At 40.8% G+C, this 13263-nt stretch overlaps 1 protein-coding gene across 2 annotated transcripts; it reads right to left on the reverse strand.

Annotated features, from left to right (window-relative positions):
- Positions 1-387: 387 nt before the first annotated feature.
- Positions 388-8115, reverse strand: UPK3A (uroplakin 3A). Of its 2 annotated transcripts, none has more exons than XM_061472368.1 (6): positions 7919-8115; positions 6942-7097; positions 4025-4301; positions 2762-2844; positions 2152-2284; positions 388-1302 (listed from the first exon to the last, which is right to left on the reverse strand). In XM_061472368.1, exons 1-6 carry the CDS (start codon positions 7968-7970, stop codon positions 1215-1217), a joined length of 789 nt encoding a protein of 262 aa, XP_061328352.1. In that variant the 5' UTR covers positions 7971-8115; the 3' UTR covers positions 388-1214. The 2 variants fall into 2 exon arrangements, with proteins under 2 accessions (XP_061328352.1, XP_061328353.1); XM_061472369.1 differs by lacking the exon at positions 388-1302 and adding an exon at positions 1592-1716.
- Between the last annotated feature and the right edge of the window lie 5148 nt (positions 8116-13263).

Raw genomic sequence — 13263 nt, forward strand, 5'->3', positions numbered from 1 at the left:
GGGACACCTCACCCTAGACCATATTGCCCAAGGCTCTGTCCAGCCTGGCCTTGAACACTGCCAGGGATAGAGCGTTTACCACTTCTTTGAGCAATCTGTTCCAGTGCCTCACTACCCTCACAGTAAAGAACTTCCTTATATCTAACCTGAACTTCCCCTGTTTAAACCCATTATCCCTTGTCTTATCACTACAGTCCCAATAATGCATTCTGAATTCTATAAAGAAAGAAAGTTAAGATCTTTTAAATGAAAGACATGAGAAGCACAAGAAGAAATATGAGCTATTCAACCAGGCCCATTAGCAGGATTAAACTAAAATCAGCTCTCTTTTGAGAGAGACAAACTGCTTGATGTGCATGTCTTAATAGATACTGTCAGAAAACAGACTGGATTATTCTAGTGTTGCATTTTAAATGATAGCTGTACATGCTGACACACAGACTCAAGCAACTCCTTTAAACAAAATGGAAAACCTTCAGTTATAGAATTATGGCATCCAACATAATGTATAGACTGTCTACAGCTGAAAGGATACTTACATGGCTTTATTAATATTATTGATCCTACTGTTAGATAGCCTGATTTTACACTGGGTCAGAGCAAGGAGTTAGAGTTCTCTGTTACATACAGGGCAATTGGAATTTGCTTGTTTTCTTTTAGGGAAGGAGAGGAAAAAGGAAATTCTCGTGACACAGTCAGTCACTGAAATCCTGAGGATGTAGTAGTAGCTCCCCACTGACTAACCCTTAATCTCTAGTTTTCTTCAAGGACATTTTCTTCTGAAGCAGCCTGGGTTTTATGTTCCTAACCAGTTACTATAGCAAAAGGTTGAAATACAAACAGCAAAATCATCTCATTGTGAGAAGCAGATGAGAGGTCTGCTTACTCCAGATAAGACATATGTACTAGACAGCCTCCAATCACACTAGTGAAGTTGAAGGATCTCATGAAGATTCTTTTCTCAGTCTAGGCATTTGATATGTGCTTTACAAGGCAATTAGCCAAATCAAATCTTGTTAGGACAAGACAAACTATCATGTACTGAAAGACTTAAAAAAATATTGTCCTTATTTCATCTATGCCACTTATCTTCCATTGTCTGGTTGTATTCTGTAGCTTGTTTTGGACCAGTGTTGCGTAGAAGAGACAGTCCCATAGGTCTAGCACCTGTAGCAATTCAGTGGCAATTCCACTTTTGACTTGAATCAGGTTGTTCACTCGGAGCTTAACTGTGGTTTTAGTTCACTTTGTTGGATAGTCTGAGACATTTTCCTTGTCTCTGCAGAAGAGTCTTCTGATCTCCTGGTGGTGAAGTGAAAACCTTTATTAAGTGTCAGTAGAGACTGAGCAGAGCCCAGAGCTTACTGTCACAACACTTTTCAAAGGCTGATTGCTACTGAAATAATTTAGGATCAGAGAGGCCCATAGATTGTTATTTAATTTTTTTTTTTTAGGCATTTTCAGTGCAGTTTTTGCTTTCCACACCTTTAATCCAGGAGAGCCTGCAGTGCTGACTGAATACAGAGCATTCATCACTTCCAAGTAAATGAAATAAGTGGGTGTTAGCAGCCCTAATATTCACCATTTCTAAAATTCATTTAATTCTCTCAAAAATTCAGCTTAGGTGTGTATGACTAAAGAACATGCATAGACCAGTTGAGTTAGACAGCTCCAGCACAGCCTTGCTTATTAAATGAAAGGGGTAACTCACTTCTCCTCGAGATGAGGGAAATAAATTAAAAATCAAGGTATTAATTAGGACATTATGTAATCTTTGCAAACATCTACACTCCTTAAGACGGTTTCCAAACTCCTGACTGGATGGAAAGCTGCAGCATGTAAGAAAGAATGTACAGGCTTAGAGTATGTGAAACTTTAGTAAGAACTACTGGGGAAAGAACTAACAGAAAACCAACAATAAAGTCTGGCAGCTAGTAAGCTTAAGGCTATGTAACAATTACAAGATCTGCTGATCTTAAGGAAGATTTTGATAAAGTAGCCTTTTCCTGTTAGCAGCTTCAAAATTTGGAGGACACCATCTGGTCTCATCTCAAACAAGACCAGCAACAGTAGCTTGGAGACTTAGGAAAGAAGGCTGGTGACAGAGTTTAGGTATTCTTACCAGAAGCTGTAAAGAGTAACAGTACTTACATGACAACAGAGGACACAGAAGCAAGAAAGCCAGCAAGCAGAAGAAACATAAGAACACTTAGGATCGATGTAATGACAATCATGCCTCCACTCCTTCGACCAGGCCAGGTATCAATTTTCGAGGGAAGTTTAACTGGAACAGCATGGAAATAATGTTCCTATGATCTACTTTTGACCATGAACACCACTACCAAATGCGAGAAAGCCGGTGATTTAGGAAAGGTTAACTGATTATGTCTCTATCTGAAGTCTTAGATGATTTATGGGAAACAGGTTTAAGACTCTGAGTCAGCATTTAGGGTTTATAAGCTTTTCTCAGCAGGTTAGCCAGTATAACAAGTATCTGTATTACTGAGAAATGTCAACAGCACCAGATAGCGCAACACACATCAAATCTGAGACCACATGTACAAACTTTATCTTTACTAAAGGAATTATTTTGAAGTACACAAAAGTAGAAAAATATTCCACATTTAAATCTGCTAACTCCAATACTGAATGTCTGACAAAAACGTTCAAACTGTAGGAAAGGCTAGGTGTTGCTTATAGAGCAGCAGTGTCCTAAGGCAGCACAGCTACTCAGGAGAGCTGAGCAAAGCCAAAGACTTACCTCGTCTGGTTTTGATTGGGTCAGACCAGAGAGTCTGCTCTTTCACAGTACCTTCTGTGGTATCTAGCAACAAGTATTTAAACCTGTGAGGAGAAAGTGTTAAATTAGGTATTTGAAATTTGATCTTCCTTACTAGCATTTTTAAGGTACAGGATTAGCAGGTCAGACTTCAGGATTTGTCAAAGAAAAAGACTGAGACCATCAAAGGTAGCAGAATATTTCCAGAGACCTTATAAAAAACAGATAGAATTACTCATGGGAGAGCATTCTGTGCCATGTCATGCACAGTTTGCACTTCATTCCTGTGGGCCTTGGCAATGATAGCTTTCCAGATGATAGTTTTTCCCAGCTTGCTATTCCCTGTTGTGAACAGCCTCATTATTTAGGACAACAAGTGGTTTTGATTTCCGTATGGAAGTCAAAGATTTTGTCCAACAATAGAGATCTTTGGCACTTTTCCTCCTAGAGGAGAGACTTGAAGAGACAGGATAACGCTGTTTTGGCAAAGAAATTAAGTTTCCATTCCACAATAGTTTGAGATTTCAAAAATATCCCAAAGAGACAAGACAGTTTTTGCAGAACTGAGAGCCCATAGTGTTTTGTTTGGGAAGCATATTAGGTCTCCACAGAAGATGCGGCTCCATGTGACTACTATTTTTATTATAGCTTTTAAGTAGCTAGCAACAGCAAAACAAGTGTTTTGCGTAAGAGCTGTCATGGTGCCTACGTTCCCTAGATGGCCATCTTCATTCGGCAACAGGGGTCAGACTAGCCTGCAAGCTACCTGGCCTCAGTGCGAAGTCTCCTGGAATATTAGGGCTTCCTGGAGCTGGAGACCAAGGAGGACTTTGGCTCTCCAGGGAGCCATCAAAACAAAGCAAGCAGAGCCAGATCAACCAACATGAAATACATGGTGAATAATCTCAACATCATTTTCTAGTCAAAATCCTTTTTTTCCAGCATTTTCTAATTAGAGGCTGTCACTGGATTACCTACTCCAACACACATATAGATCCAGCAGTTCACACATGGATTTTCCTACTGATCTATGAATTTAACCTGATAAAGCTCACCACTGCAAACCACCTGCAGGGTGCTAGACCAAAGCCAAGCCATCTTCATATAACTACCTTCGCAGCAGATCATTTCAGTTAGGGACTGGTAATTCACACAATACCATCACAAATGAACATTACAGACTCAGTGTTGCTTTCTGCTATGTTTTAAGATCAGTATTCACTTTGTAAGAAATGAGAATTATACCTGTATGTTGTGTCTGGTGCAAGAGGTGGGTTACAGATACCAAGGAAGTTTGGGTCATACAAACAAGTCCCATCATCCCCGACTCTGAAGAGGTATTGTTTTAGGACATCAGAAACTTTGTTAATGTCTCCTACATCAGCAAGTTTGGGAGGCGTTGCACAACTGGGTACATTGAACAAGGCAGCCTTGTAAGGTCCAAGCTGCCCCCCTCTTGTCTGTTGGAAGGTGCTGTCAAGTGGTTTGCTGCTGTTGATCACCAGGGAGCTTATTGCACTTGCTGCAAGAGAGAGGCATTTTAGCAAGGCTGTTAGAACTAGTTCAACCCTTCCTATTCACCCTGTATTTATTTGGAAACTTGCACTTCTACCCCAAAAGTCTCAAAAGGGAAACCAAAAATCTGCTGTGTAGGAATCCTACCTTTTCCTCCTTATTTGTTGCTGAAGCTCTTTATACTTGTCTCTCAGAAGCTGGGAAGGATCCACAGCATATCTTAATGAAATTCTTTCTTAGTAGGCACCCTCCCAAAATTCCTGTTTTCCAAGGAGAATCTGGTGGAGCAGGGAAGAGGATGGCAAAGGCTGCTCTTCCACCATTCCACACCTGGCTCCAATAAGCATCCATTATGTCCTGCCATTTCAGATTTGATACTATAGCCAGGGCAGAGCTCCTACATAGTCACAACTCTCCTGTTTCCTGGAGCAGAAACCCTTAGACCTCTGGTCACACAGCACCTGGACCTCCCAGAATCACACAGTATGCAGCCCACTGGGTAGGGACAGCATAAACAGACACAGTATCTACATTTCTGGCCAGCCAGGCATGTCACTGCTTCCAGACAGCATGCCTTAGGAAATGTGAAAGTCCTCACAGCTTCAAACAAAATATGCACCTGCACCCAGCCCTACAGCATAGCTCAGAAGCCCAGCTGCAGCTCACAAAGCTTTCCTGCTGCTAAGCCAAGGGCCAAGTCCCAAGAGATGCTCCAAAGTTCTGCAACTGCAGGTTAAATTTTCAGGCAGGGGAGGGTGAGGGCACCCCCTCCAGCTGTTCAGTATTGTCAGCAGCAAAACAATGGCAGTTTTTCCAAAGCTGTGGTACATTGGGAACTACTTCCACTTGGAAGCATTCTGCTGTGCTCCTGGAGATGAGTTCTTGCAATTGCTTGGTCATAGAAAACTTTTAGCTATGATCCAATGCAAATTTAAGCCTATTAAAAGGGAAAAGTTTCTAACACAGGTTAAAAATACATCTTAAGGATCAGCGCTCAAGTTAGTTGAGCTCTGGCAATCTTCTCTTCAATGGGAGCCAATCTGCATGAAGGCAAATACTAAGATATGCTCTATTTTTAAGCTTGCTTCCCCAAATAATTATACTTCTCACAGATGGGTCTTCCTGCTCACCCAGTGTCCAACCCTGTAACTCTTAGCCTGGCTCTGGTGATAAGTAAAGTTGGTGTTTGATGCTGCTGGGTTTTGGTTGCTTTTTAAACTTTACTAGGTAGATTAAATGTGATAGCAACATTAAGAAGAACAGAGAACAAATTTATATTATTTCTTCAGAAATTTGCTAGACCCTTAGCTTTGTAGTATGCTGACACATTTCCATACTAGTAAAGCTGAACATAAGGTGTTAAGAAAATCAATTTCTCTTTAATCTTCCTTCTCCCTGCTCCAGGGGGCATCCAAGGCTGAGCCAATGTGCTTCTCTGCAGACCAGATACAAATCCAAACAGAATTCCTCTCAGTCTTCCAAGTAAGAAGTTTGCATCTGCTTGCCTTAAATACAGCAGAAGAGATTTCTCCATATAGAACCCCTTTTGCTGAGATTCACTCATCTGTGTAGGAAGCTTTTGCCACAGAATCAGCAGAAGTGGGGTGGTTGATGTAATTTGCAACACAAAACATATTTGCAGGTATAACTAGACATCACTAGACTTTTATATGATTATAATGCACTTAGTCTGTTTTAGGCTTATGCACACTTGAGCCATGGGACATGTCTCAGGTGGCCATGCATTCACAGCTGTCTATGTTAGCTGTATGGGATGGTGTCTCCGGTTACAGCTTCTACCTGTCCACAGCCACTTCCTACCACCTTGTACATAGTGGCAACAATGAGCAGTGAAAATTTTTAAGACTGTTCTGTTTGCTGGCCAATTTTCACTACCATCCCTTTGCCTCTCCCCAGCAAGATCTCTTCTTTATGCCTCTCAGCAAAGGAGACTCCATACAGCTCGCAGGGGAGAAGGTGTGATATAAGGAAATAATTTATTTCTATCTGCTTATGGAGTAGCTCTAGCTGGTGTTCAAAACAGTCTGCCAGAACAGCAAGGAGCAGACAAGGCAGCTCTTGGTCACTGCCAGCAACATTTTATTGAGAAGCAGTTATAAAATTCATTTCATAACTGAACAAATGGACCAGACATATTTGACCACAAGTCTACCATGACTACAAAAAAGAATGAAGTCATTGCAAGGGCTGGCTACCTCAACTATAAAATAAAGTTACCCAGTTTTTCTCAGCAGGTTTACTTAGGGGAATTCAAGCTTTTATGCAAGAAACTTGCGTTCAGACAAAGATAAGGTATTGGACTGTGGACCACTTGGTTTCATTAGCAATATTTGGACAAACATCCATAGTTAACAGTTCTGCTCCACACCTATTGAGAGTCAACTAGCACAGTAATAACACTTGCTATTATTAATCAGCCCCACTGAAGTACTAGTTGTTTGTCTTATATTTTTTAATAACACTTCAGAGAAAATTCAGACCAGAGGCTCACCTTATACATAGCTTACACCTATAGATTTTTCTCTTTCCCCCCATTCAGATTCACTTCCATCAAACTGTTGGGAACTGCACTCAATGGCCACACTATGAAGTTATCTTCAAGAGAGGCATAATACTGGATACTCACCCGATTCCTTCATTGCATATAAGTAGATGGCATAAGATTTATTTGGACGCAGTGAGCTGTCAAACATACAGAAGGGTTTTTCTAGAGAAACTGTAGTAAGTGTAGGGTTATTTGCAGCAAGCCGAGAGGCTGCAATCTGAGGCTTCAGGCTTTGATCTAGAAGAGAAAGTTACTCAAAAAAAATATGAAAAAGTCTTTCTTCTCTTGCCCCACAAGCTCTGACACAAAAAGGAGGATCTGAAAGAGCTAACTACATCCAAGCATAGAAGAGGGGTGTGAACTGCAGATAGGCAAGAAATAGCTTACCTGACCTGTAAAAGTTCGAGATTTGGGAGTTTTGCTTTGATGCAAAATGGGGAACACAAGGATTTAGGGAGATAAGAAATGTTGCTTCTCAAGCATACACATCCAAAGGACAGAAGCAAAGCCTCATTATGGAGGAAACTTGAGCTGCTGTCTTTAGTGTCCTATGTACAGCCACCTCCAGTGGCAGCATCAGAAGTTCTACAGTCAGTTCTCAAATCCTTTGGCAATAAGGAGTCCTTAAGGTTTGAAGGCCAGACTTTTTAACATACAGAATGAGAGATTTAGCACAGTTTTACGCAAAGGAAAACTGTCTGGGTGAGGCACTGGAAGGAGCAAGTAGTACTAAAGTCTGTGTCAGAAACTTTGTCCCTCCCCACACAAATTAATCCTATCTCCAGTCTTTGAGGAAGGATTAACTAAAAGACTCAGCAGCTCCTTGTCCTTCCCAGCCTATCTGCAGTAGAGCCACTTCAGCAATCTTCCAGCAGAATAAATGTTTGAATCCCTAAACTTCCCTCCCAACACAGGTTCTAGAGCAGAGTTGACACCCAAGACAAAACAAAAAAAATAACAATCCCAAACCCCAACAACATAAGATAATCAAAAAGGGAAGCAATACAAAGAGAGGGACAAGAGAAATGGAGGAAAGACTGCAGATAGATGCCTTTTACCTGCACACAGCTGTCCCAAGCAGAATACTAGTACAACCCAAGCGTTGCACATGCTTCAGCCCTCCAAAAACTTGCCACAAAAGCAAAACCAATGTTTTGATGTAGCTCCAACTGAAGAACTCCCACATTCACTCCTTCCCTGAAGTCAACCACACCTGCTCCTTCCCTCAATGTCCCTGTGACTAGAAGTTACCTGCACCTTCAGCACCTCTTTATATGCTTGTTGCCCCTCCTGCTCAGGTTTCACCAATCCCCCAGCTAGTATCTGCTCCCAGGTGAGGCAGCTTTGTGGCTTTGATTTCCAGCTCATGGGCATTAGTTTTTCCCCCTCACCTGTATCATTGGTAGGTGGTTTTGTTCTTTACCTTCTTCTGTCTAAAAACTTCTGACATCTCTCATGGAGAGAAAATTCAGAACAGAGTATCTGAACCCTGCATCATGAATGGTTCTAGTTCAGAGCTCTAAATCTGGGAGCCTTAACAGAGGCTAAAATGGCCATCTGAATTATGTTTCCTGGGTTACATCCTTAAAAACATAAACCTCCTGCTTCTGGTTAACCCTAATGCGATTCAAGGTAACTTCATGAAGAGCAAATCCCTGGGAAATCTGAATCTGAACTGTTGTATCAAATTGTTCAGCTAAGAATATGCTTGATGAGTAATTGCTGGTATGAATGATCTATTGTATGAAAGCTCAGCTTACAAAATTCTTAATCATCCACTTAAAACAGGCTGAGGGGAAAAAAAAAGTATCAACAAGATTTTACAGAATTAATGGGGCTAACATGATGTCACTGCAGCAACTGTAGGTTTACACTAATATCACTAAAGTTACCAAATGCATGTCCTTTATGGTTATGCCATGGGCCTCAGAAATCTGTTTGAAATATGTAATCAAGTGATTATAATGCAATTTCCTCCCCATATGTGTTTCATTTTGTTTCAAAATCTGCACATCATCTTCAGTGTTTTTGGTTTGACTTTTCTTACACTGCTTTTGAGGGAGAATATTGAATACAGGAGTTACTCTAGATTTGCACTGCTATAGAACAAGTTGCATTATTCCTTCTCACTCTACAATGCACTCAAAGCCTGTGCTGGCATAAGTACTCTGGCAAATCAGATTAAGCCAAAAAAGAGCTTACCCTTCTGTCTTTTATTCCTTGGAATTGGATTTTTAACATTTATACTAGGGGGGTTAGTTGTACAAATTCGGTACTGATCTGCTCAAGAGTGAGTTTATCCCTTCAAACAATATGGTAATATACAAACCTGTGAGATTTCTGACTCTGCAGTAAAAGCAGAGCTTAAGAACAACAAGATCTTCGTTCTCCATCATAAAATCAATACTTTCTCCAAACAGTGATTCTTGTAAAATAGGATCCTGAATTCTTTAATTCTTCAGTTGTTTGGGGTTTTGGTGTTGTGTTTTGTGTTTTTTTCCTTAAGACAGAAAATAGGCACATTATTTGCCTAATTTAAAAAAAAAAAATAGACATCAGGACATATTGAATGGCAGAGAAAAAGAAATATCATGCTTCATGGCAAGCATGCCACTTGCATGTGTTACAAAATACTCTTGCAAGTTTTATAAAAAGGAGCTGCTCCTTCATTCACTTGTTAAAGCATCAAAATGAACAACAGAAAAATAAAATCAATTTTAAAAATCAACAGATTAAGGCCCAGAATCACAACAACATTTTTGATTTAAAGGTAGCAATTCTTGATTTTAGATTGACAGCTCTCAAACAATAAAACCAGCAGTTATTACCAGGCAAACTCCACATGAACTTCTTGGAGTCTTGCCTGGGTGAAGAGCTGGGAACTGCTCTTTGGGCTACAGTCATGCAAACTGTTACTCAGGTGATTAATTTTACAGCAGCCAGGAATATGCCATAGAACTGCCCATCACAAAAAGTTAATCACCTTGCAAAGTTTCAGGATGATAATTTTAGCCATTATTTTTCAAGAGGTTGCTTTTTAAAGCCATCATGATTTACCCAAGTTCAAAACCATCTCATGTTCTGGTGGAATTCAGCAGCCACAATAAGGGGGGATAATGTTGCCTGTGCTGCAGGATTTTAAAATGGTTGGGTTTGTTCCATGCTCAAAAGAATCACAAACAAAGGTAGGAAACTAACATGACAATAAACTCTCTCAGCTCCATCTGTGCTGGCAGATGTGTCTTAAATTAGGACCAGATCTCATCCTTGCTAACATTTGTGTAATCCGTATTATCTCCACTGAAGTCAGGGGAGCTGGTCTGGATTTAGAAGATGTTTCCTTGAATAAACTTAACCTCAGCATAATTACAGTATTCCCTGAAGGAAGCACAAGAGAAGAAATAAGTGTAAATTCCTATGTCTTTGTTTAAGCAGCAGTGCCAATTTTCATGCTGTATGTTGCCTTGTGGGTAATTCTGGAGTAATTTATAGAATCCTACAGAGTCAGTTTGGATCGATGGCTCCATGAGAACAAAATTTGCCTGTACCCTTGGCTTTCCGGGGCTGTGTGCAGCCCATAAGCATCTGAGGAGGAATCATAGAATACCATGTTGGAATGGACCTCAAGATCACCTGCTCCAACATTTCTAGGCAAAGCATGACCTAGGCTAGATGTCCCAGTACCCTGTCCAGCTGAATCTTAAGTGTTCAACATCAGGGAGTCCACCACTTCCCTGGTAATATTATGTGGATGCCCCATCCCTGGCAGTGTTTCAAGGCCAGGTTGGACAGGGCTTGGAGCAACCAGGTCTAGTGGAAGGTGTTTCTGCCCATGGCAAAGAGGCTGGAACTAGATGAGCCTTAAGGTCTCTTCCAACTTAGGCCATTCTGTGATTCCGAGTCCATGTCTATTCTAATGGCTGATTGTTCTTATTGTGAAAAATTTTTCTCTTCTGTCCAATCGGAATCTCCCCAGGAGTAACTTGTAGCCATTACCGCTCATCTCCTCTTCAGAATGAAGCCTGAAGCCTCAAAATGCCATGAAATGTATGGAAACTTCCAGGATCCAAAGTCCAAACCTTCTTTACATTCTCAGTTGTGGGTGTAGTTGAGATAATCTTGCATACTCTGCTGTGCTTCATCTCTCTGATCCACTACAAGGGCTAAAATATGTCTGTAGAGACATTAGTGTTTAATAAAGAGATTAAAAAGCATGGTGGTGATGTCTACCAGGCAAGAGATAATTTAATCCAAAAGGTGAAAAAGACAAATAAAACATGGAATCTGTTTTAAAGTATTTTGAAAATCCTCATTAGTTTTCTGCATAGCTACTATTAGTTTGTAATTTCCTGCAGATATCCTGGTGGGTGTAGACCTTGAGGACTGAGCTGAAAGAGGAATAATGCCTTTGTGAATTAATTCTTAGGAAGTATTCCACAAATACAGAATGTCTTGAAGAGAATGCAGAGATGGTTTAAAAAAATTCTGATGAAACAAGTCAATGTTTGTGAGAGTGCTGGAGAGCTGACACAGTTAAAACACAGGGATGAACAGAGATTGTAAAATATGTGAGAGTGAGGACAAGTTGGAATGAGAAACAATGGAAAAGTTTTTCCTTCCATCTAGTCACTTTTCTTCAGACATAATCTGGCAGGAACTATAACCACCTCTCCAGCTCAGTCTTAATGCATCATCTGGTCTGCAGAGGTCAACCGCAAGGGAAGCAGCTGTCTACTGGTGTTACAATAAGAGCATCTGTCCGTCTGAAAGTGGCACTGGAACCGAAAAATCTATTCAAAGGAGTTACTAGTTAGTGACTACCAGCTTCAGAAGGGGTTGTTCTGGAGGCTGGTATTGGTAACAGATTGTCATGGGCATTGCTGGGAAAACCGAGCTATCCTGGCAGTGGAAAATGTCATCTAATGGTAAATAATTTTCAGCCACTTCCACACTGTATTTATAAGGCAGCAGATGAAAGGGGGAAATGTCCCATTTATTTAGGGAGAAAACTCCTTGCTGAAGCAGGAGGTGAAATACCTCTTATGACATTTCTTTTTAAGTCTTTCCAGAATACTTCAAGGCAGTAGGAGATTAACATCTCACAAGATCTGCTGCACAAAGGCCACGCGGATGCCTGGTACTGGCATCCAGTTCTGAAATCTCTTTTTGTCTTTGGAACATCTCACAAGATCTGCTGCACAAAGGCCACATGGATGCCTGGTACTGGCATCCAGTTTTGACATCTCTTTTTGTCTTTGGTTTCATGGAGTATTTCTGTCCTTTGCTGCTGCCATAGGGGGCATTCACTTCTGAACATAGAATCTACGCGCCTATTAATATGGCCTCAGGATTTATTTTCAGGGTCTCTCTTCCTCCTTTCCTAAGAAAGCACGTACAGAGAATGAATCTTCGGAAGAGGCCAGCAAACCACTTTCTTAAAAAGGGACCAACCGATGTGATGGAGATAACCCCATCCTACATTCACTCAGCACAGGAATGTGCTGAGTGGGGGTCCCATCTGTGCACAGATCGAAGCAGAATGACTTACTGAGCCATTGATTTCTTTAAATTAGAAATCTTTCATGTGTCCATAAGGAAATATGAAGGCTCACTTAGAAAAATGAAAACCTGGAACTTATTTCATCATCTGGTGACAATTAATTTTGTGCAAAATCTGAAAGGTCAAGCAGTGGAAACATCAGGAAGGTTAAAAATAACTTTCTACTTAGGAAATCAGGGCCACACCATTGCCTAATATAAATTGGCATGGCTCCATTGAGGTAAATTTCTTACGAACAGAAGAACCAGTCCTTCTTGCATTCCTCTCAAAAGTCACGTATAAGATCTTATCACTGCAGTAAACCCTGAACAGTCACAGAACACTGAAACATCTGCAGCTTGGAGGAGCCAGGGTGAAAATGAAAGGCCTCTTTGTTACACAGAAGTTATTGTTTTCTTTGCTGAGGAAATGTCCTACTATCTACAGTTATCTGCTTGAACTTTCCTCTCATACTGTTAAGAGCCACAAAGACATACTTCTTTTTATGAAAGTCCTGCAGTTTGCTGCAGCCTTCTCAGAACTGCCTCTTGTGATGTATCATTTGTGCCAGGCAGGTCAGAGTAGGTTGGTCCCACATCTTTCAACTTACAAAAGGATAATATTTTCCTACTTCAGTGAATCGACTGCTGGTTGAGTGGCTTGCTCTAAACATTAGCTATAATGAGGAGTAATACTTCCGTAGAAGAGGAAGAAGAGAAAGGGTTTTGGTACTTCAGAGTGGTTGGTTAACTGTGTAGTACCTATGGCCAAAGTAACATGGTTTTTGATGAAGAACTAAGCAAAGATGACAGGGAATGGAGTTAATATTCCTGGCCTGTGAATTGGCTGCATTCCCTAAACTGC

Source organism: Pezoporus flaviventris, unplaced genomic scaffold (assembly GCF_033815535.1).
Source record: "Pezoporus flaviventris isolate CSIRO_AGI_PZ_B2104156 unplaced genomic scaffold, CSIRO_AGI_Pfla_v1 ptg000070l, whole genome shotgun sequence".
NCBI classification, from domain to species: domain Eukaryota; kingdom Metazoa; phylum Chordata; class Aves; order Psittaciformes; family Psittacidae; genus Pezoporus; species Pezoporus flaviventris.

Bases quoted from the DNA above. Each gene is read 5' to 3' on its own strand.
- UPK3A (XM_061472368.1), bottom strand. From the start codon at position 7,970: ATGTGCAACGCTTGGGTTGTACTAGTATTCTGCTTGGGACAGCTGTGT. The intron at 2,845-4,024 runs GTATAATTCTCA...TTCTCCTCACAG, and splicing joins GCACCAGACACAACATACAG to GTTTAAATACTTGTTGCTAG. The intron at 1,303-2,151 runs GTAAGTACTGTT...CTTCACCACCAG, and splicing joins TCTGTGTCCTCTGTTGTCAT to GAGATCAGAAGACTCTTCTG.